At 43.7% G+C, this 17,990-nt stretch overlaps 1 protein-coding gene across 1 annotated transcript; it reads left to right on the forward strand.

The window, feature by feature from the left end:
* The first annotated feature begins 16,813 nt into the window (after positions 1–16,813).
* Positions 16,814–17,470, forward strand: LOC142427711 (GTP-binding nuclear protein Ran-like). Its single transcript, XM_075532852.1, has one exon. The coding sequence runs from the start codon at positions 16,817–16,819 to the stop codon at positions 17,468–17,470; it is 654 nt and encodes a 217-aa protein (XP_075388967.1). The 5' UTR covers positions 16,814–16,816.
* Positions 17,471–17,990: the final 520 nt, after the last annotated feature.

The following is a 17,990-nucleotide window of genomic DNA, read 5'->3' on the forward strand; positions in this document are numbered from 1 at the left end:
TGAAACCATGTCTTTTATGAAATGCAACACATAATCTCTGGAGGGTAGGTGTTACAATCATCACCAAATCAGTTTCAAGGCATTTTCTTCATTTTTGTCCTCATCATTATTAGCTCCCCAGTTTCCGCACAACTTCTCCAGCCAGACCCCATTAATCCAGGTATTGTCTCTATCAATTTACCTGCCCTGGACTTCATATTCAGAAAAACATTTTTTGCAATGAATGTTTTAGGGTGCTTTGCTCAATTGATGTATGTATGGATTGTGATAAGAGTTGTATGAGCCCCAATAAAATAATTTATTAAATTAAAAAAAACATTTTTTAAAACAAACCCAAAAAAACCTCAAAACTAATAAGAATAATAAAGCAAAAAAGTTAAAAAGCACAACTGAAAAGCAAGCGGAAAAGTTTAAAAATAAGAACACATTTAAATGGATCATAAAAGAGATCAAAGTTTTAACCTATCTGCATCTGCAACGGTCCTCTTCCCAATGCATGCTCATGTCAGCAAGCCTATTGACATCTCTGGTTCGAGGTCAGAAGGGATTCGCCAGGAACTGAACCCACATGTATTTTCCCTTCACTTAAAAAAACAAATGAACAAAAAAACAACTGAGGCAGCTTTAAAATGGATCAAAGAGATCAAATAATGATACTACATTTGTCCTAACTTTGAAGTAGATGCGCTCATGTCACCCCATTTTAAATAACGTAAAGGCTGTAAAAATGTCTCATAATTTTCCTCCTCCTCCTGTCCTCCAAAGCCCCCCTGTTGAGGACTCAATCCTGCCCTGATTGGCCTTGGTCCTGTCAAGCTCACCGGTGTTGTATCCTCACTGGAATAGAATGCCCCTGTCATTGTCCTGAGGGCAAACTCCCCTCTCCTTCTCAGGAAGGACCAGTAAATCGTTCACCCCAGGGCAGGTGTGTTTATTCTTCCCTTATCAGGAAGGCTTCCCTAATGAAATGCAGGGAGAAGTCATAAAACAAGGCACTAGCAAAATGTAAATAAATGCCCTTTATTTCTGCTTCTGTCACTTTCGCTTGCTTAAGAACATATACACTTTAACTCACTTTCTGTGCTTTCTGTATCCTACTTGGTCAAAGAACCAGCAGGAGTGTACCCTGGCAGACTGTTCCTTTTGACAGCCCCTAAAGACTTCCCCTACTTGACTTGGACATTGACGTGGCCTTCATTTACTCAAACTGCAGCAGCTGCCGCTGCCATAATTAGCTTGATGATCTTCTATGTCTGATGACTGGGCTATCTGCATCCCTCAACTATGACTGGAGGGGATTCCCTGGAAGCTTACTCCAAGTGTGGACCCAGCAAATGGATCTGGGGCTGCCACTGTCATCCAGAGCCTTCTGCCAACCAGGTGTTCACAATGTAACCTCTGATACCATTCCCTCCTTTAGATTTGGATTATATTGTTTGCAATCCTTGTATCAAACAGCCTGGTGTGCTTCCCATGTGGATTTAGGTGATGCCTCACTCCTCTGTCTCTTATGAGAGCACTCTTTGGAATTCGGTCCCACCCAAATCCAAGATGAGCTCATCTTGAAATCCTTAAGTTAATTGTGGGATTATAAAGAGACTCTTCCCCTGCTTTGTCTCCCCAAAAAATATGCCACACATTAGAGGCTATTTGCCAGCACATGGTGGGAGGTCAGATGCTTGAAGACATCCTCCCTGAAGGCATTAAGCCACTGTCTGGTCCCACCACAGGTAGGGCCCATTCCCTGCTGTTATGGGCAATGGGATACTTCTCCCTAAAGGCTTGGGGCCATCACTCTGGTCTACTGTAGGTGGGGTTCACACCCTACTGGTAATGGTTTCCATGGAGAGCCAGAGAACAGGTCAAACTAGCTCAGTGACATCCAAAATCAAGCTGCCATCCTGAATCTAAGATCTGCCTATCTTGTCACATGTATACCCTTAATCTCTCCTCTTCCTACAGTGTGTGTACGTACCCCTAAGTTGTCCCCCTCCCATTAGTGTATTACCTGTAGTACAATCCCTCTTTGTGATGTATATCTTTATCTGTAATTAGGGGGCTTGCATGTCCCCAGAGAATATTTAAGTCTTGGTTAGCAATAAAGAGCCTCTGGCTCCCCCTCACCCTGGCACTCTCTCCTGGTTCCTGATCCCTCACTTCCCTGTTCCCTCTCCCTTTGTCCTCATTCCCCTCCCCCTCTTTCCAGCCCTCTGGTCTCCCATCTCCACATGGACCACCAAGCAGAGCTGAGGTGAGCATGCTACAATGAAATGTGTCTGACTCCGGGGTTAGGGTTAGGGTAGATAAAAAATAAAATAAAATAAAAAAAGAAATGTGTCTGACTCCGTTATTTTAATCTGCCATCTATTTCTCATGTGCCCTATGACTTTATTATTCATATATATAATATTATATATAATACATATATAATAACCCTATAGTTGTGCCTACCGGATCTGTGATGATTTGTTAGGGGCTAGCTTCCCTGACAGTTAATTATATCATAAAGCATTCTATTCCAAAGTAAAGACATGTAGGGATGTGAGGGGAACCAGCCCCTAACAAATTATCATGGATCCAGTAGGCACAATTGTACAGCTATAATATATAAAGATTATAGTAAAGTCATAGAGAATAAGAGAGATAGGGCAGAGAGTAAAATAAAGGAGTGAGACACATTTCGTGGTAGTATGCTCACCTCAGCCCTTTTTGGTGGTCGATGTGGGAGGAGAGGGCAGGAGAGAGAGAGCGATTTATTTCTAACTGTTAGGTAGCTTAGCCTAGGGAATTGGGAAGTCCATTTACGCATGCCCAGGAGAGCCAGCAAAAGACAAAAGCTGGATTTTCCCGCCGGTGGGCTCGAATGGGCATTATACCTGGAGCAGCCCACCTGGGCCAGGTGATTGCAATTCAGCCAATGGGAGTGACCTGGGGTCATTCACCACACCTCCCCCGGGAACCCTTGAAAAGGCAGGGACCGGAATGGAGAGGGGCTTGTCTGCTCTTGGTCTCTTGGTCTTGTCTTGCTTGGGTGGTCTGGTCGTCTTCGTGGGAGGAGAGAGATCCTTGCGTGTCCCGGAGCAGTCTCTGCCAGGCCGCATGGTCAAAGGAATCCTATGGGTGCCGCGTAAAACCTGATGCTTCTTTGAACTTTCATTAAATTCACTTGGATCACAAGCCCGGCTTCGGCGTGAAATCTTTCTCACGTGGAGCCAAGGACCGAGGCTGAGATTTAGGCTGGAGAGAGAAACCTAATATAACCAAGCTTTATATACCTTTGGGGGCGTGCAAGTCCCCTGACCACAGGTAAAGGCATATGTCACAGGAAGGGGTTGTACTATAGATAATGCAGCAATGGAAGGGGGATGACCTAGAGGTATACGCAGTAGGAATAGGAGGGATTAAGGATACATATGTGACAAGGTGGGCAGATCTTAGATTCAAGATGACAACCTAACCTTGGATGTCACTGAGCTGGTTGGACCTGTTCTAAGCTCTCTAGGGAAACCATCACAATTCTATCAATAGGGTGTGAGCCCCACCTATGGTGGACCAGACAGTAGTCTGATTGTCCTGGATGGCTGATGCCTGCAGAGAAGATATCTCCAAACATCGGACCTCCACCATGCGCTGGCAAGCAGACTCGTAGGTTTGGCATACATTTGAGGGAAACCAGCTGGGGAAAAGGCCTTTCTTATATCCCACATAAGGAGGCATTGCCCTGTCCCCGCCCACCGCCCCAGGAGGGTTACTTGGGTACAAAGCTTGGAATGTGTCACTGTTGGCATGTGCTGGGAAGTTGGTGCAAAGGCTGAGTGATGAGTCCTTGCTGCAGAGAGAAGGAACTCTGGTAGGTCCGAATGTGCTCACATTGCAGGATGCTTGTTAGCTATGACCCCTGAGGACATCCTGAGTCTGAAGTCACTGTGTCCTAGAATAGCCCTTGCATTTGAACTTTTGTAAACTTCCTCCTTTGGTGTGCAAATAAAAACAGTGAACTGAGACACTTGGAAGGTCTACTCTCTTAGGAGTTCCTCTCGCTCTCCCTCTTGACTCAATTTCCTGTCTTAAGCAGTTTTTCTGTGCATCTCAGGTAGCACCCAACTGACTAGAGTGCTACAAACACATCCTGAGATTCTGAGTGAACATGGCTTTGGGTGGAGGTGGGGGAGACACCATTGGGCGCACCCAAATCCAAATTACATCATCTTGGAATCCTTACCTTATTTATACACCCCATTACATTTATTCCAAAGTAAAGACACATTATGAGATTCTGAGTGACATGTCTTGTTGGTGGGTGGGGGTGGGGGTAATATACCAATCAACCCACTACAATATATAAAACAGAAAGCTCTACTTTTAGCAATAAATTACAGGTAAATATCCTGGTTTGTGGTAAAAGTTGGAGGTCATGTCACATGCTCTACATCCACCCTCTTCAACCAAAAAAAAAAAAATCAAGAAGCAGAAAATGAGCAAAAAAAGTGAGTTCTGAACTTCCCAGTTCACAGAAATGAGTGGGCCAAACTGAGAAGATTGAAGAGTAAAATTTGTCAAAAGGGGCAAGGAAGCATTGCAAAGTCCCAAGGAGCCAACCATCCACAAAGCAGTATCTTCCAAGCATGGAGCAGTCTGATCCTCCACACTCGGAGAAAGAGAGGGGGGTGGCCCCTTTCCCCCCACACCCACCAGGTGAAATACTTAAGATCCTGTATAGTCCTGCACAGAACAGTGGCACCCCTCCCCCTACATACCTTGGATGGGAGGGCTAAGCTGACAGTCAAGCAAGGGAGGATGAAGTACATTAGCTTCCCCCTAGCCCCAGGCACAATGGAGATGTGCAGGCACACATTCATTTGCTGGAGGCTATAAACCTGCTTTGAAGCTCAGCCAGACTCTCACTCACTCAGCTGCAACAAAGGCATGGACCCCCCAACCCTGCTTCAGACCTATGTGCCTCGGAGCAGAACAGACTAGGGTTTCTGGAGTTTGTTTCCTTGCTCCCTTCTTAGCCACTTTCTCTTGAAAAACAGCTACTGCAGCCATTGCCTCCCATTCCTGGCAAACACAGAAGACACACAACCTTGGGGCTGGGCCTTGGATGAAAGCTGCAGCCAGCTCTAGTTTTGGGATTTGCTGTTATTCCGAATTTCTGTTTGTTTTGTTGTGTTTTCATTTTTCCAATTGGGGAGTGGAGGTGGGGTGGGGTGGGGTGGGGTGGGGTGGGAAGGTCTGTTATGTGTGTGTTGAGATTTTGTTTCAGTTTCTCGCTGTCACACAACCCAGCCACCTACAAACCTTAAAAAAGCTACACCAAATCGGCAAGCATTTCACCTCCAGATCAACACATACACACAACCACTATGTCTCAGACACAGCGGACAATCTCAGTACACAGGATCCCCAGACCCAAGGGCCCCTCCTGGGGAAGAAAAGGCATTGGAACTACCTGTGAGGGAGTTCAGAAAACGCATTTCAGCTGCTTTGAACAGATAAGAGGAAAAGATTGCAAGAGCTGCAGAGAGAAGAAAGAGAAGATAGAAGAACACAGGAAAACACAGGAACACTAGCAAAACAAATGGAAACACAGCATTATAAAAACTTTGGGACACAGCAAAAGCAGTATCCAGAGGACAATGTGTAGCAATAAGTGCATGCATCAAAAAAGAAAATCCAAAATTAACACCTTAGCCCAATTAGAAGTTTGAATGGGTTGGAGGTATGGCAGTGGGAGTAAGTGGAGGGATGGAAACACGTGGAAGAAAGGGAATAACTGACTTTATATTGTGAGGACTACAATAAATAGCATAAAATAAAATTTGTATTAACTAACACCTTTTCATTCTCTACATTAAAAAATATTCCAAATTTTCCTAACCAGATCCCATGCTTTCTTCTTTAGAGATGTATTTTCTTTTTGTTTGTTTGTTTTAGAGATGTGTTTTCATAGTGATTTTTTTTTCATGATAATTGTAAAAGTACTATCAAACCCACTGCCTTCAAGTTGCTTCAGAGGGTTTCACAGATTCCAAGCCTTTGCAGGACAGCCAGTCTCATCTTTCTCCCATGGAGCAGCTGGTGAGTTTGAAACACCAGCCTTGCCATCAGTAGCCCAACCCTTAACCCCAGGGCCTTTCCCCAAGGCTAAGGAAACCACAAATCTACATTCTATCTCTAGGGATTTGTCTCATATTGATATTTCACATATGTGGAATGACCCAAGCCATGGTATTTTCAATTGCATGTATGCATGTGAAAGTTGGACATTGATTAAGAAGAGTGAGGAAGAATCCAGGCATTTGAATTGTGATGCTGGGGAAGAATATTGAAAGTACCGTGGACTGCTAAAGGGACAGACAAATCCTTCTTGAAAGAAGTAAGGCCATGGGGCTCTTTAGAGGCAAAGACTTTGTCTTACGTCCTTTGGACATGTTATCAAGATAGACCAGTTCCTGGAGAAGCTCATGATGCATGGTGAAGTGAAATGACAGCGGAGAGGAGGAAGGTTCTCAACAAGATGGAACAACACAGTAGGTGCAACAATGGGTTCACAAGTGGAAATGACAGTGAGGGTGGCACAGGACCGGGTAGATCTTTCACTCTTTAGTGCATCCGGTCACTGTGGGTCACAGACTTGATGGCACTTAACAGAAACAAGCATTATCTCCAAAGAATTCTGTGATCTCTGATGTATGCCATGTCGAAACAGCAATTTTGGCATTCTCAGACTCGAATCTTGTTCTTTATAAATGTTCTTAGAGTTTGGAGAACAGAAATAAGTCGGATCAAGGCTGTCGGGTGGATGGAGTAAGGATTCCTGGTGACATTCTCACAGGACAGCTCCAGCTATCTATCCTCAAAGAATAAGTAGGCAGCTCTTTGACATATCTACTGTGAGAATGAAGACCATTCTCAGCATCCAGACTGTGGACCTTCCAGAGACTGTCGACCTTTCCCTGAAAGGACATATGATTATTGTGAAGGGCCTCAGAGGCACCCTGCAGAGGGACTTCAATCACAGCAATGTAGAACTCAGTCTCCTAGGAAAGAAATGGAAGAGGGCGCGCATTGACAAGTGGTGGGAAAAGACAAAGGAACTGGCTACTGTCCATACTTTCTGTAATCATTCATGTACAGATCAGGATCAAGGGCATTACATTGGACTTCTGATTCAAAAGGAGGTCTGTGTATGTCCACTTCCCCATCAACGTGGTTATTCAGGAGAATGGGTCTCCTGTTGAAATCCGTACCAGTCAGGGTGCAGTGTAGCAACCATGAAACATACAACTTTCCCCTAGTTCCTAAATACTTCCTCCCCACCCCCACCCTGAAATCATGATCTGAATTCCACCTTACAAATCTGGCTAGACCAGAGGATGTACCCTGGTACAAATAGGAACTGGAAGCACAAGGAATGCAGGACAGATTATCCCTTCAAACCAGTGCTGAAAGTGGTGATGGGGGTGGGGGGCTATAAAGGGGGAACTGATTATAAGGATCTACATATAACCTCCTCCCTGGGGTGTGCGAAACAGAAAGATTTCTCCCAGGTTGTCTCCCCCAAATATATGTTAGACTTAGGCCACTGCTTGCAGACAATGGTTACCGCCCTGAAAGCAGTCAACTGCCAGACTACTGTCTGGTCCCACCACAAGAAGTCCTGCTGTTAAGGACAATGGGCTACTTCGCCCTAAAGGCTTGCGACCATTAGCCTGGTTCCTGTAGGTGGAGTTTACACCCTACTGATAATTCTTTCCATGGCGATCCAGAGAACAGGTCAAACCTGCTCAGTGACATCCAAAGTTAGGCTGCCATCCTGAATCTAGGATTTGCCTATCTTGTCACGTGTACCCCCAATCCGTCCTCTTCCTATTGTGTGCATATCCCTAGATTGTCCCCCTCTCATTGCTGTATTGCCTATAGCACAAACCCTTTCCTGTGACTTATGTCTTCACCTGTAATTAGGGGGCTTGCACATCCCCAGAGAATATAAAAGCCTTGGTTAGCCATCAGCATCCCTCTCTCTCTCCATGTGAACCACCAAGTGGGGCTGAGGTGAGCATGCTACCATGATTTGTGTCTGACTCCATTATTTCTCCATTATCTCTCTTCTATTTCTCATGCTGTCTATGACTTTACTATAATCTTTGCTTATTATCAACATATAATTGCACCTACCGGGCTTGTGATGATGTGTTAGGGGCTGGTACCCTCACACTGGGGGATGTACAACAGAAAAGTGGGTGAAAGGAGACATCAGACAGTGTAAGATATGACAAAATAATAATAATTTACAAATTATCAAGGGTTCATGAGGGAGGCGGGAGCGGAGAGGGGGAAAAATGAGGAGCTGATAGCAAGGGCTCAAGCAGAAAGCAAATGTTTTGAGAATGATGAGGGCAACAAATGTATAAATGTGCTTGACAGAATGGATGTGTGTATGGATTGTGGTAAGAGTTGTAAGAGCCCCCAATAAAATGACTAAAAGAAAAGAAAGAAATCTCTACCTTCTGGGATGACAAATTGCATCTGGGGCATTTGCAAGAAGACAGGTGTTGCTTCTTCTATTTCTCAAGCCCAGAGATATGAGTTAAATCTTGAAGGAGGTGACATTGAACTTGTGTCTAATCCAGATGCTTTAATTTAGCAAGCCACAACAGTTAAAAACAAGGATATCCAAAAAAATTTTGCGTGGTTCTATATTTCTGACAAAGGCACAGTTTGGCAGGCTGATGAGCAAGATTTAAGAGGTGGCCAGCTACGGTCTAGATGATTCCTTTAGACCCATCTGTGTTACTTTGATACAATAAAGTATCTAATGAAAAAAATGAAGAAGCAGCAGGAGCAGACACACTGTCATGTTATGGGATAAAATTCCGCAGAGCAATTTCCTGGCTTATACCTAACAAATGCAGTTTTCAATTCTCTGAAAGATTCTTGCTAATAAACCCCCATAATTATTTTGTGTCCTTCAAAAACACCTATCAAGATTCCTCTTTGGGGTTCTGAAAAAAGTCACTGTAGCTTTCTGAGTTGACCTCTTTTGTGGCAGCTCCGTAATTTCATGTCAACTTGATAGAGTATAAGGGTTGAGTCAAGCCTGTCAATCAAGTCACAGTCTGTTGATGCCTCCTGGTGGGCGTGACTTTCTGATAAGGAGGGAATTTCCCCTTCCTCTGCTTTCACCTTCCTTTTGAGAAGCCAGGCAGAGCTATACTGAAACCTGCACTGAGCCCGGGAGATGTTTCCACTGCCACTGGATCCACAAGGCTTTGTACCCACTGCCCTGTGATCTTCCTGCATTTTGCATCATTGCATGTGATGCATGAATACGAAGAGGGATTTATGGACTAGTATTGGATTTATGGGCTAGTATCGGACTTATGGACTTGATCTGGATTGAACTGGGATGTTTTCTTAATATACAATTAGTCTTTGATATAACACTCTTTCTTATACATATATGAATGTCTTTGGATGTGTTTCTCTGGTCAACCCAGTCTAACACATTACTTCTCATTTAACTGCCCCGGCAGAATCCACTCCAAACTCATTCTTTTAATTAAGTCTTTTCCACAACAAAACTAAGGTAAGCACATGACTGAGAGAACTTGTCTGCAACAGTCTACTGATTGCACAGACTCATTAAAATACATGTTGTTTGGATTGAACCTGTGCATGCATGTGTGACCTGGAACGCTAATAGTAATCTTTTTTACTTACCCTTGAATTATATATATTGGGAGGATGGGTATATGTGAAAGACATATAAAACACCATGTTGTTGTCCCTGTTGCTGCTGTTGTTGATGTTACGTGCATTCCAATTTGTAGGTGATGGGGGGGGGCCTTGAAAATTGAACACGTTATTATTTTATGATGAAAAAAAATAGCATAGCTTAGAAGAATAATAGAAGAATGATGTGGTTTTTCAAGACATAGCTTAACTAGAAAATTTCCACAGCAGTTGCTGTAAGTTGAAACCCTCTAACCTGTCTCACAGAGAATCCTTTGATTATGGGCTGGCTTAAATTGTCAAGAATACTAGCTAAGTTAACCCCCCAGTTTTCATCTGAGTGCTATGAATCTTCCCCCAGCTTACTTTCCCACCTCATAAAGAATTGGCTCCTGACTACCTGGCCTGTGTCCTCGAGATTTAGAGTCTCTAGAAATGCACTCCTGTAATAGACCATCTTTGGTTCCCCAGTGTGTGTCCATCCTTCCAAAACTGTATTGCTCAACCTGGATATATGCTAGAAGAACAAAGAAACGAAAGAGGGAAACTGCATGAGAAGAACAATCTGGGCTGTTCTCCTTCCCATGCAGGAGAAAATAAGACATAAGAGTCTTTTGAGGAGACCCAAAGCCCATTTGTCGGCCACTGGAGATCCCTTGCAGAGGAGTCTAGGGGAAGAGAAGAGCCAGTCAAGGTGCGATGTAGCAATGATGAAAAATACAACTTTCCTCTAGTTCCTAAATGCTTCCTTCCCACCCCCACTATCATGATTCGAATTCTACCTTGCAAGTCTGGCTAGACCACAGGATATACACTGATACAGATAGGAACTGGAAACACAGGGAATCCAGGGTGGATGATCCCTTCAGGACCAGTGGAGGGAATGGCGATACTGGGAGGGTAAAGGGAGAGTGGGTTGGAAAGAGGGAACCAATTACAAGGATCTACATGTGACCTCCTCCCTGGGGGATGGACAACAGAAAAGTGGGTGAAGGGAGACGTTGGACAGTGTAAGAGATGACAGAATAATAACAATTTATAAATTATCAAGGGTTCATGAGGGAGGGGAGCAGAGAGGGAGGGGGGAAATGAGGAGCTGATACCAAGGGCTCAAGTAGAAAGCAAATGTTTTAAGAATGATGATGGCAACAAATGTACAAATGTGCTTGACACAATGGATAGATGGATGGATTGTGATAAGAGCTGTACAAGCCCCCAATAAATGATTAAATTAAAAATAGTTAATCTTTTTTATTTGGCTGCTACACTTCTCGTTTGTTTATTTATTTCTTACATTCTATGAGCCGTTAATCTTTTTTTTTTTAATTTTTTTTTTTTTTCCGTTAATCATTTTTTAAGAGAGAATCTGTTGTACTGAAGGAGCTGATTACACCAGGAATAAAGGAAAATGATTTAATTGCAGAAGGACAGGTTATCTTCCAAGACAGTGTAGAGAGCGCAGGTCTAGCAGCCTGGCTGCAAGAAAACGAGCTGAGGTTTGCACCAGAGCATGGGCCAAGGCCACCAAGTTCAGGTTTAAAAGTATCTGGACTTAGTGCCCACTGCAGAAAAGGAACTCACTGGGCAAGTCTATGTCTTCATTCAACAGTAAGAGAGTTCCATTAACAAACGCTTCCCAGCAAGGAAATAGAGAAAGGAGCTTGATCCAAGCCCCGCCCAGCAGAGTGGGGAAGGCAAAGCCTCTGCCTAACCCAGCAAAAGAATCTTCCAATGGCAGCAATCACAGGTATCCCCAACCTCACAACAGGAGACCAGAGCTGGCCAAACTTCCAAAAGCCCAGCCTCTGTCCTCACTGCAGAAAGTTCGACTAACCAAGAGAAGGCTCAGAAACCCTCGCATGAGTTTCTGCTTGAAAGAGTAATACAGTTTTTATCAGGAAGATTTAACCTAAGTCCTCAAGGAATTCAGATTGATATTGGAGTCATTCAGAGATGTGAAAGAAAGCCAGAAATTGTAAATTAAATCAGAAATTATTAAGAGTGGTAATTGGGCCCCCCCAGATTCCTTAGCCCTCAAACCTGAACAGTGGTCTGAGTGGCTTAAAGAAGAAAGGAGGAAAGTGAAACTGAAATGGACTTGGAGTCTTGGGACAAACAAGTTCACTTCAAACAATAACACACACAAAAAAGACTACATACTATCTACATTGAAGTGCTATTTGCATGCCTGAAAATAAAAATACATACTACTGATATGCAGCAACCAACGGGCATCTGTAAATAATTATGCAGAGCGAAAAAGCCAATCTCCTGACTATGATTCTGAATTTTTGAAAGTCTTGAAATGATAAAATGGTACCACAGGAGATTATAGTGCATAGAGAGCAGGGGAGACCAGAGGTCGAAGGTGTAGTGGGGAGCAGTAGGGGTGTGGAGGTGGCTGCCGAAGGGTACAGGAGGGAGCCTGTGGTGAAGGCCTAAAATAATCTGTGGCTTTACCATTCCTGCCAAGGCCCTGGTTGCATTGGGAGACACTGGTTATAGGGTACACGTGATTGCCCTGTGTTGCTTCTTGCAGCTACATACAAATCTATAATTAGCTCAAAATAAATATTTTAATTAAGAAAAGAAATGACAAGGGAGCAAGCTTGAAGAGGCTCCCACTGGTAAATGGGGGATAATTTAAGCACCAAAATAATTAAGGATTTGTTATCAGGCAGCATTGTAGGGTGGGTTATGGCAGACATTAAATGTAAGATCTTATCGTTTGATCTCCGCCCCCCCCCCACCTTTGTTTTAAAGTTGTTTTCGGTTTAAAAAAGAAAAAAAAGGTGAAGGGGAAATACACATGGATTAAGCCTCTGGTGAACTCCCTCTGACTATAGACCAGGGATGTGAATAGCCTGCTTTCTAGTAGAATGCCTTGGGAAGTAAATTGTTGCAGATGCAGTTAGGTTAATATACCACATATATTCCAATATTAGCCAACCCGAGTATAAGCTGAGGTACCAAATATTAACCTGGGAAACCCAGAAAAACTGATTGACTCGAGTATAAGCCTAGGGTGGAAAATGCAGAAGCTATTGGTGTTTCAATAATCAAAACAAATGATAATAAAATTACTGAAAATTGAGACATCAGTGGGGTAATATATTTAAATATTTATTTTTAATAAAAAACATGAATAAAAGGACAAGTCATTTAACCAGCACAGTAAGTGGAAAATAGGTTTAACAAAAACAATAAGGTATCAACAATGATACTTTAAGAGTACTATTCCCTGAGCTCAATCAGCAACCAAGCTAAAATGTAAAGACTTAAAATCCTTAAAAACTGGATTCCTCATCATCATCCGTATCCCAATGCAGAGCTTCAGCTGGTGTGAGGTCATCATAGACACTGTCCTGAGATCCCTGTCATCACCATCACTGCTGTCATTTTCATACAAAGCGCAGTCTTCACTGCCATCCATAGCATTACTAATACTGCATTTCTGGAAGGCACGTCGCACCATGTCTTCTGGAATGTCTTCCCATGCATCTCGAACCCACTTTGCTATTAACTCTATGTCAGGCTTCATGAGATTTCCTCCTTTTGTTAGTTAGGCTTGACCAGATGACATCCATTCATGCCACATCCTTTGCACACGGTCTTTAAAAGGCTTATTCAAAGATACACATCGTAGGACAGCCCTGATTGGTTAGATGTAAAATTTGTAAGGTAGAATTGGGATCATGATAGTGGGGGAAGAGGGGAGAGGAGGCATTTAGGAACTAGAGGAAAGTTGTATGTTTCATCATTGCTACCCTGCACCCTGACTGGCTCGTCTCCTCCCTGAGACCCTTCCATAAGGGGATGTCCAACTGCCTACAGTTGGGCTTTGGGTCTCCACTCCGCACTCCACCTCGTTCACAATGATACAAATTTTTACTCTGATGATGCCTGATACCTGATCCCTTAGACACCTCGTGATCACACAGGCTGGTGTGCTTCTTCCATGTAGACTTTGTTGCTTCTGAGCTAGATGGCCGCTTGTTTACCTTCAAGCCTTTAAGACCCCAGATGCTATATCTATTGATAACCAGGCTCCATCAGTTTTCTTCACCACATTTGCTTATGCACCTGCTTTGTCCTCAGCGATTGTGTCAGGAAGGTGAACATCATGGAAAGCCAGTTTAATAGAAAAAAGTATTCTTGCATTGAGGGAGTACTTGAGTGGAGGCCCAATGTCTATCTGCTACCTTAATACTAAATCTATACATATATGTACATACATCTATTTCCACATTCTCATATATAAATATATTTACATATATATGCCTTTATTTAGACCTTTATAAATGTCCTTTGCCTCCTAGCTCTTTCCTCTATTTCCTTTTACTTTCCTCTTGTCCCACTATCATGTTCAGCTTTCATAAGGGTTTCAGTAATTCCTCTCGGTACATTACTATTGATCACACCCTACCAGGCCTCCTACACACTCCTCACCACCAATTTGGATTACTTGTTGTTCCCTTGTCCCTGGGTTTGTTAACACCTCTTCCTTTCCCCCCACCTCCCCCTCTCCCATGTCCCCCAAAAAACTGTTAGTCCCGTTGTTTTCTCCTCCAGATTGTTCAACCAGCCTATCTTATTTAGACAGACCTGTGGAGATAATAACATGCACAAAAACAAGACAGAGCAAAACCAAGCAACAAAATAAAACAACACAGCAACAAGCCAATGACAAAAAAAATACAACAGCAAGAAAGAAAAGCTTGTAGTTAGTACAAGGACTGTTTGTTGGCCTTTAGGTATGTTTTCCAGTCGAGTCTGATGGGGTGCCAAGCCCTGGCCCCAAAGTCTATTTTTGGTACTCTTTGGGGACTTCATTGCTCTGTTCCCCTTGCTGTTCTGTTCCACATCCTCAGTGTTTTGCCTCGGTGTGGTGCAATCAGATCAGGTGGAATTCCCACACTGTGTCTCCAGTGTTGTCCCCTGTGGGGCGTTGGATCAGTGATGGATGTTATGTCTCATAATGGGACTAGCCATGTGGTCTTCTCTGTGGATTGGCTGCTCTGAGCGAGAATATCATCCTCAAGGCCTGGTGGGCCAGGATGTGCTCCTCTCTTCCTCCCCCTTCATTTGCTCCCATGTGCTCTGATCAGACATGTCCCTCTCCCGGAGCTGCTGTCCTTTGAAATAAATTCTTCTAGGGGGAGGGGCAGGTGTCCACATAGTTGGGATTGGGGCGGCCCCTCAGACCTCTCCACTGAACAATCTAGTCTTAACCATGATTCTGTTCCCAGGTTGCTGACACCTGGAAGGGAGGGGCCTATTTGTTTGTTTTCACAGGCAATGGAGATAGGTGGATTTCTCTTCAGCCAGCAAGGCCCAGAAGAAAGGAAGGAAGCTGATGCTGTGCCCTGGGAGTTAATAGCCAGACACCCCAATGAGGAAGGCAAAAATTTTAATTTCACTCAGGGTTTTGAAACTCTGTATTTCTGTGTGGGTGACAGCCCCAGTTACTTAACTGTAAATTCTCAGGCATGGAATAACTGGCTGGTCTTTAACGAAACCAGCTATGGCTTCTACATGATAATGAGTGAAATATTGGCAGAATATGACCAACTTTACCACTATGGAAGAGGGAGGAGATATGGAAACCTGTAAAGTTATGAGCTGACAGACTCAAATGGCCACATAGAAAGGTGTTAAGAAGTGACATTGTGACTATTTTGATTGGGGTCCCCACAGTAAGTTTCTAACTAACTGCTCAGAGGAATCCAGTATCACCTCATGTGATTATGTCTGTACTTGTGAGTGGCAAAAGACCCCTGAGGGCATTGCCAAAACCAGGTCAAGGTTAATGGCCTGGCATGGAGGACACCTTGCACCTCTTCCGCCCCAGGTTACTGAAGCCTGTGATGGGACCTGAACAGTGGGACCTGTGGAAGTTACCGCTTGCCACTAAGCATTTAACAGGATATGTGGGAAGCTGTACTGGCACCAGTCAGTCTGGCTATACTTATGATTTTCACAAGAATGAGACTCGATACATACTCTCGTGTGTAAAGCTGCCTTATGTGCTCGCTGTAGGAAACATCATCTTAAATGAGACTGCTCGCAGTGCCACTTGCCATTATTGTAAATTTTTCACTTGCATTAACCGTGCTCTGCTTATAAACCATTCTGAAGACAGCATCCTCGTCCTAAAGAGCAGGATGGGGGTGTGGATCCCGGTGGAGATGAAACGCAGATGGGAGAGGAGTCCAGATTCATCCTTCATGATGTAAGTGGTGTTGGAGATGCGGGAAAACCCTGGCTGGTTCATGGGAATGGTCATCACAGCTATAATTAGACTCATAGCCATTGCCACCAATGCAGCCATCGCTGGGGGAACTCTACAAGAGTCCATCAAAACTGAACCTTTCTAAAAGTGGCAAGTGAACTCACATCAGCCCTGGGCCGCTCAGACAAAGGTGGATGATGAACTGGGGGAGAAAGTAGCGGAGCTGCAGCAGACTGTCCAGTGGATGGGAGATCAAATTATGGACTTACAATTAATGCCAAAGTGTGATTAATGCCCAAGTGCGATTGGGACGTAACTGATTTCTGCATAACCCCTTACTCATACAAAAAGACATTGCACGATTGGGATTTGATTAGAAAACATTTTCAAGTGTTTCAGGGAAACATTTCATTAGATGTTAATCAGCTAAAAAAAGGATATTTTCTATACATACAAAGACAGACTCGAGGCATCTCCTTGCTCTGATATGATTAAACAATTGGTGGATAGCATGGAAGTATTAGATCCGCATGCTTGGGTTCAAAGTATTTCTCGTTGCCTGGGTTCCAGCCTAACAATGCTGCTCATAACTGTAATTTTTGTCTTTGGTATCATGTGTTGCTTCCATAGAAAGCTAAGGTGTGTGAATGAAAATCAAATGACCTCCATGGCCCTTTTGAACTTTGTGCATAAAGCAAACACTGTGAGGAGCAGCGAATGGAAAGAGAGTGTTTGAGGATGAGTCATTTTTCTCATGTTAAAAAGTCTGGCAGAAAAAAAAAAAGGCTTCCGCCATCTTTCCATCCCTGTCAGACGCGGCCCGGAGACGCTTCTGGAAGATCCATCATGATGGCCGCCCAAGGAGAACCCCAAGTCCAGTTCAAACTCGTACTGGTGGGTGGTGGTGGTACTGGAAAAACGACATTTGTGAAACATCACCTGACTGGTGAATTTGAGAAGAAGTATGTAGCTACCTTAGGTGTTGAGGTCCATCCCCTTGTGTTCCATACTAACAGAGGACCTATCAAATTCAACATGTGGGATACAGCTGGTCAAGAAAAATTTGGAGGACTGAGAGATGGCTATTATATTCAAGCCCAGTGTGCCATTATAATGTTCGACGTAACCTCAAGGGTTACTTACAAGAATGTGCCTAACTGGCACAGGGATCTGGTTCGAGTATGTGAAAACATACCCATCGTGCTGTGTGGCCACAAAGTGGATATTAAGGACAGGAAAGTTAAGGCAAAATCCATTGTCTTCCACCGAAAGAAGAGCCTTCAGTACTATGACATTTCTGCCAAAAGCAACTACAACTTTGAAAAGCCCGTCCTTTGGCTTGCTAGAAAACTCATTGGCAATCCTGACTTGGAGTTTGTTTCCATGCCTGCTTTGGCCCCACCAGGGGTTGTTATGGACCCAGCTTTGGCAGCCCAGTATGAGCATGATTTAGAGGTTGCGCAGACAACCGCTCTCCCAGATGAAGATGATGACCTGTGAGAGAACGAAGCTTGAGCCCAGCGTCAGAAGTCTAGTTTTATAGGCAACTGTCCTGTGACGTCAGTGGAGCAGTGTGTTTGCCGCTCTTATTACATAGCTAAGCAGAATGTGCTCATCTGTGGGAGGCTGAAGGAGATGAATGGGCTTCGGAGTGAGTGTGGCAGTTAAAAACCTTTTTTTTTTGAACCCACATATCTAGCTGTTTGGGAACGCATTTTTCTTTCTTGAAATTCAACTACAAGACTGCTACAGTCACATCACAATATTCAGTGTTGATGTTTGGTTTGTTAACTGTCATTCCCATTCCTTTTAGTTAGAATAAAGTTGTATTTCAAATATCTTTTTAAAAATTTTTTAAAAAGAAGTCTGGCAGGCTGGGTTTCTAGGGGTAGAGGGAGGCCTTCACCCTTGTGAGTTGGAGGTGAGTCCTAATCACATTCTCATGATGCTGACTTAAAGTTATCTTACAAGCACATAGCTGATTGCCGGGTGGCTGGCAGCTTTAACTATAGAAGCAAGC

Source organism: Tenrec ecaudatus, chromosome 1 (genome assembly GCF_050624435.1).
Source record: "Tenrec ecaudatus isolate mTenEca1 chromosome 1, mTenEca1.hap1, whole genome shotgun sequence".
Lineage (NCBI taxonomy): Eukaryota > Metazoa > Chordata > Mammalia > Afrosoricida > Tenrecidae > Tenrec > Tenrec ecaudatus.

What these genes read in the sequence shown, in the direction of transcription:
- LOC142427711 (XM_075532852.1), top strand. Translation starts at nt 16,817, where the DNA reads ATGATGGCCGCCCAAGGAGAACCCCAAGTCCAGTTCAAACTCGTACTG.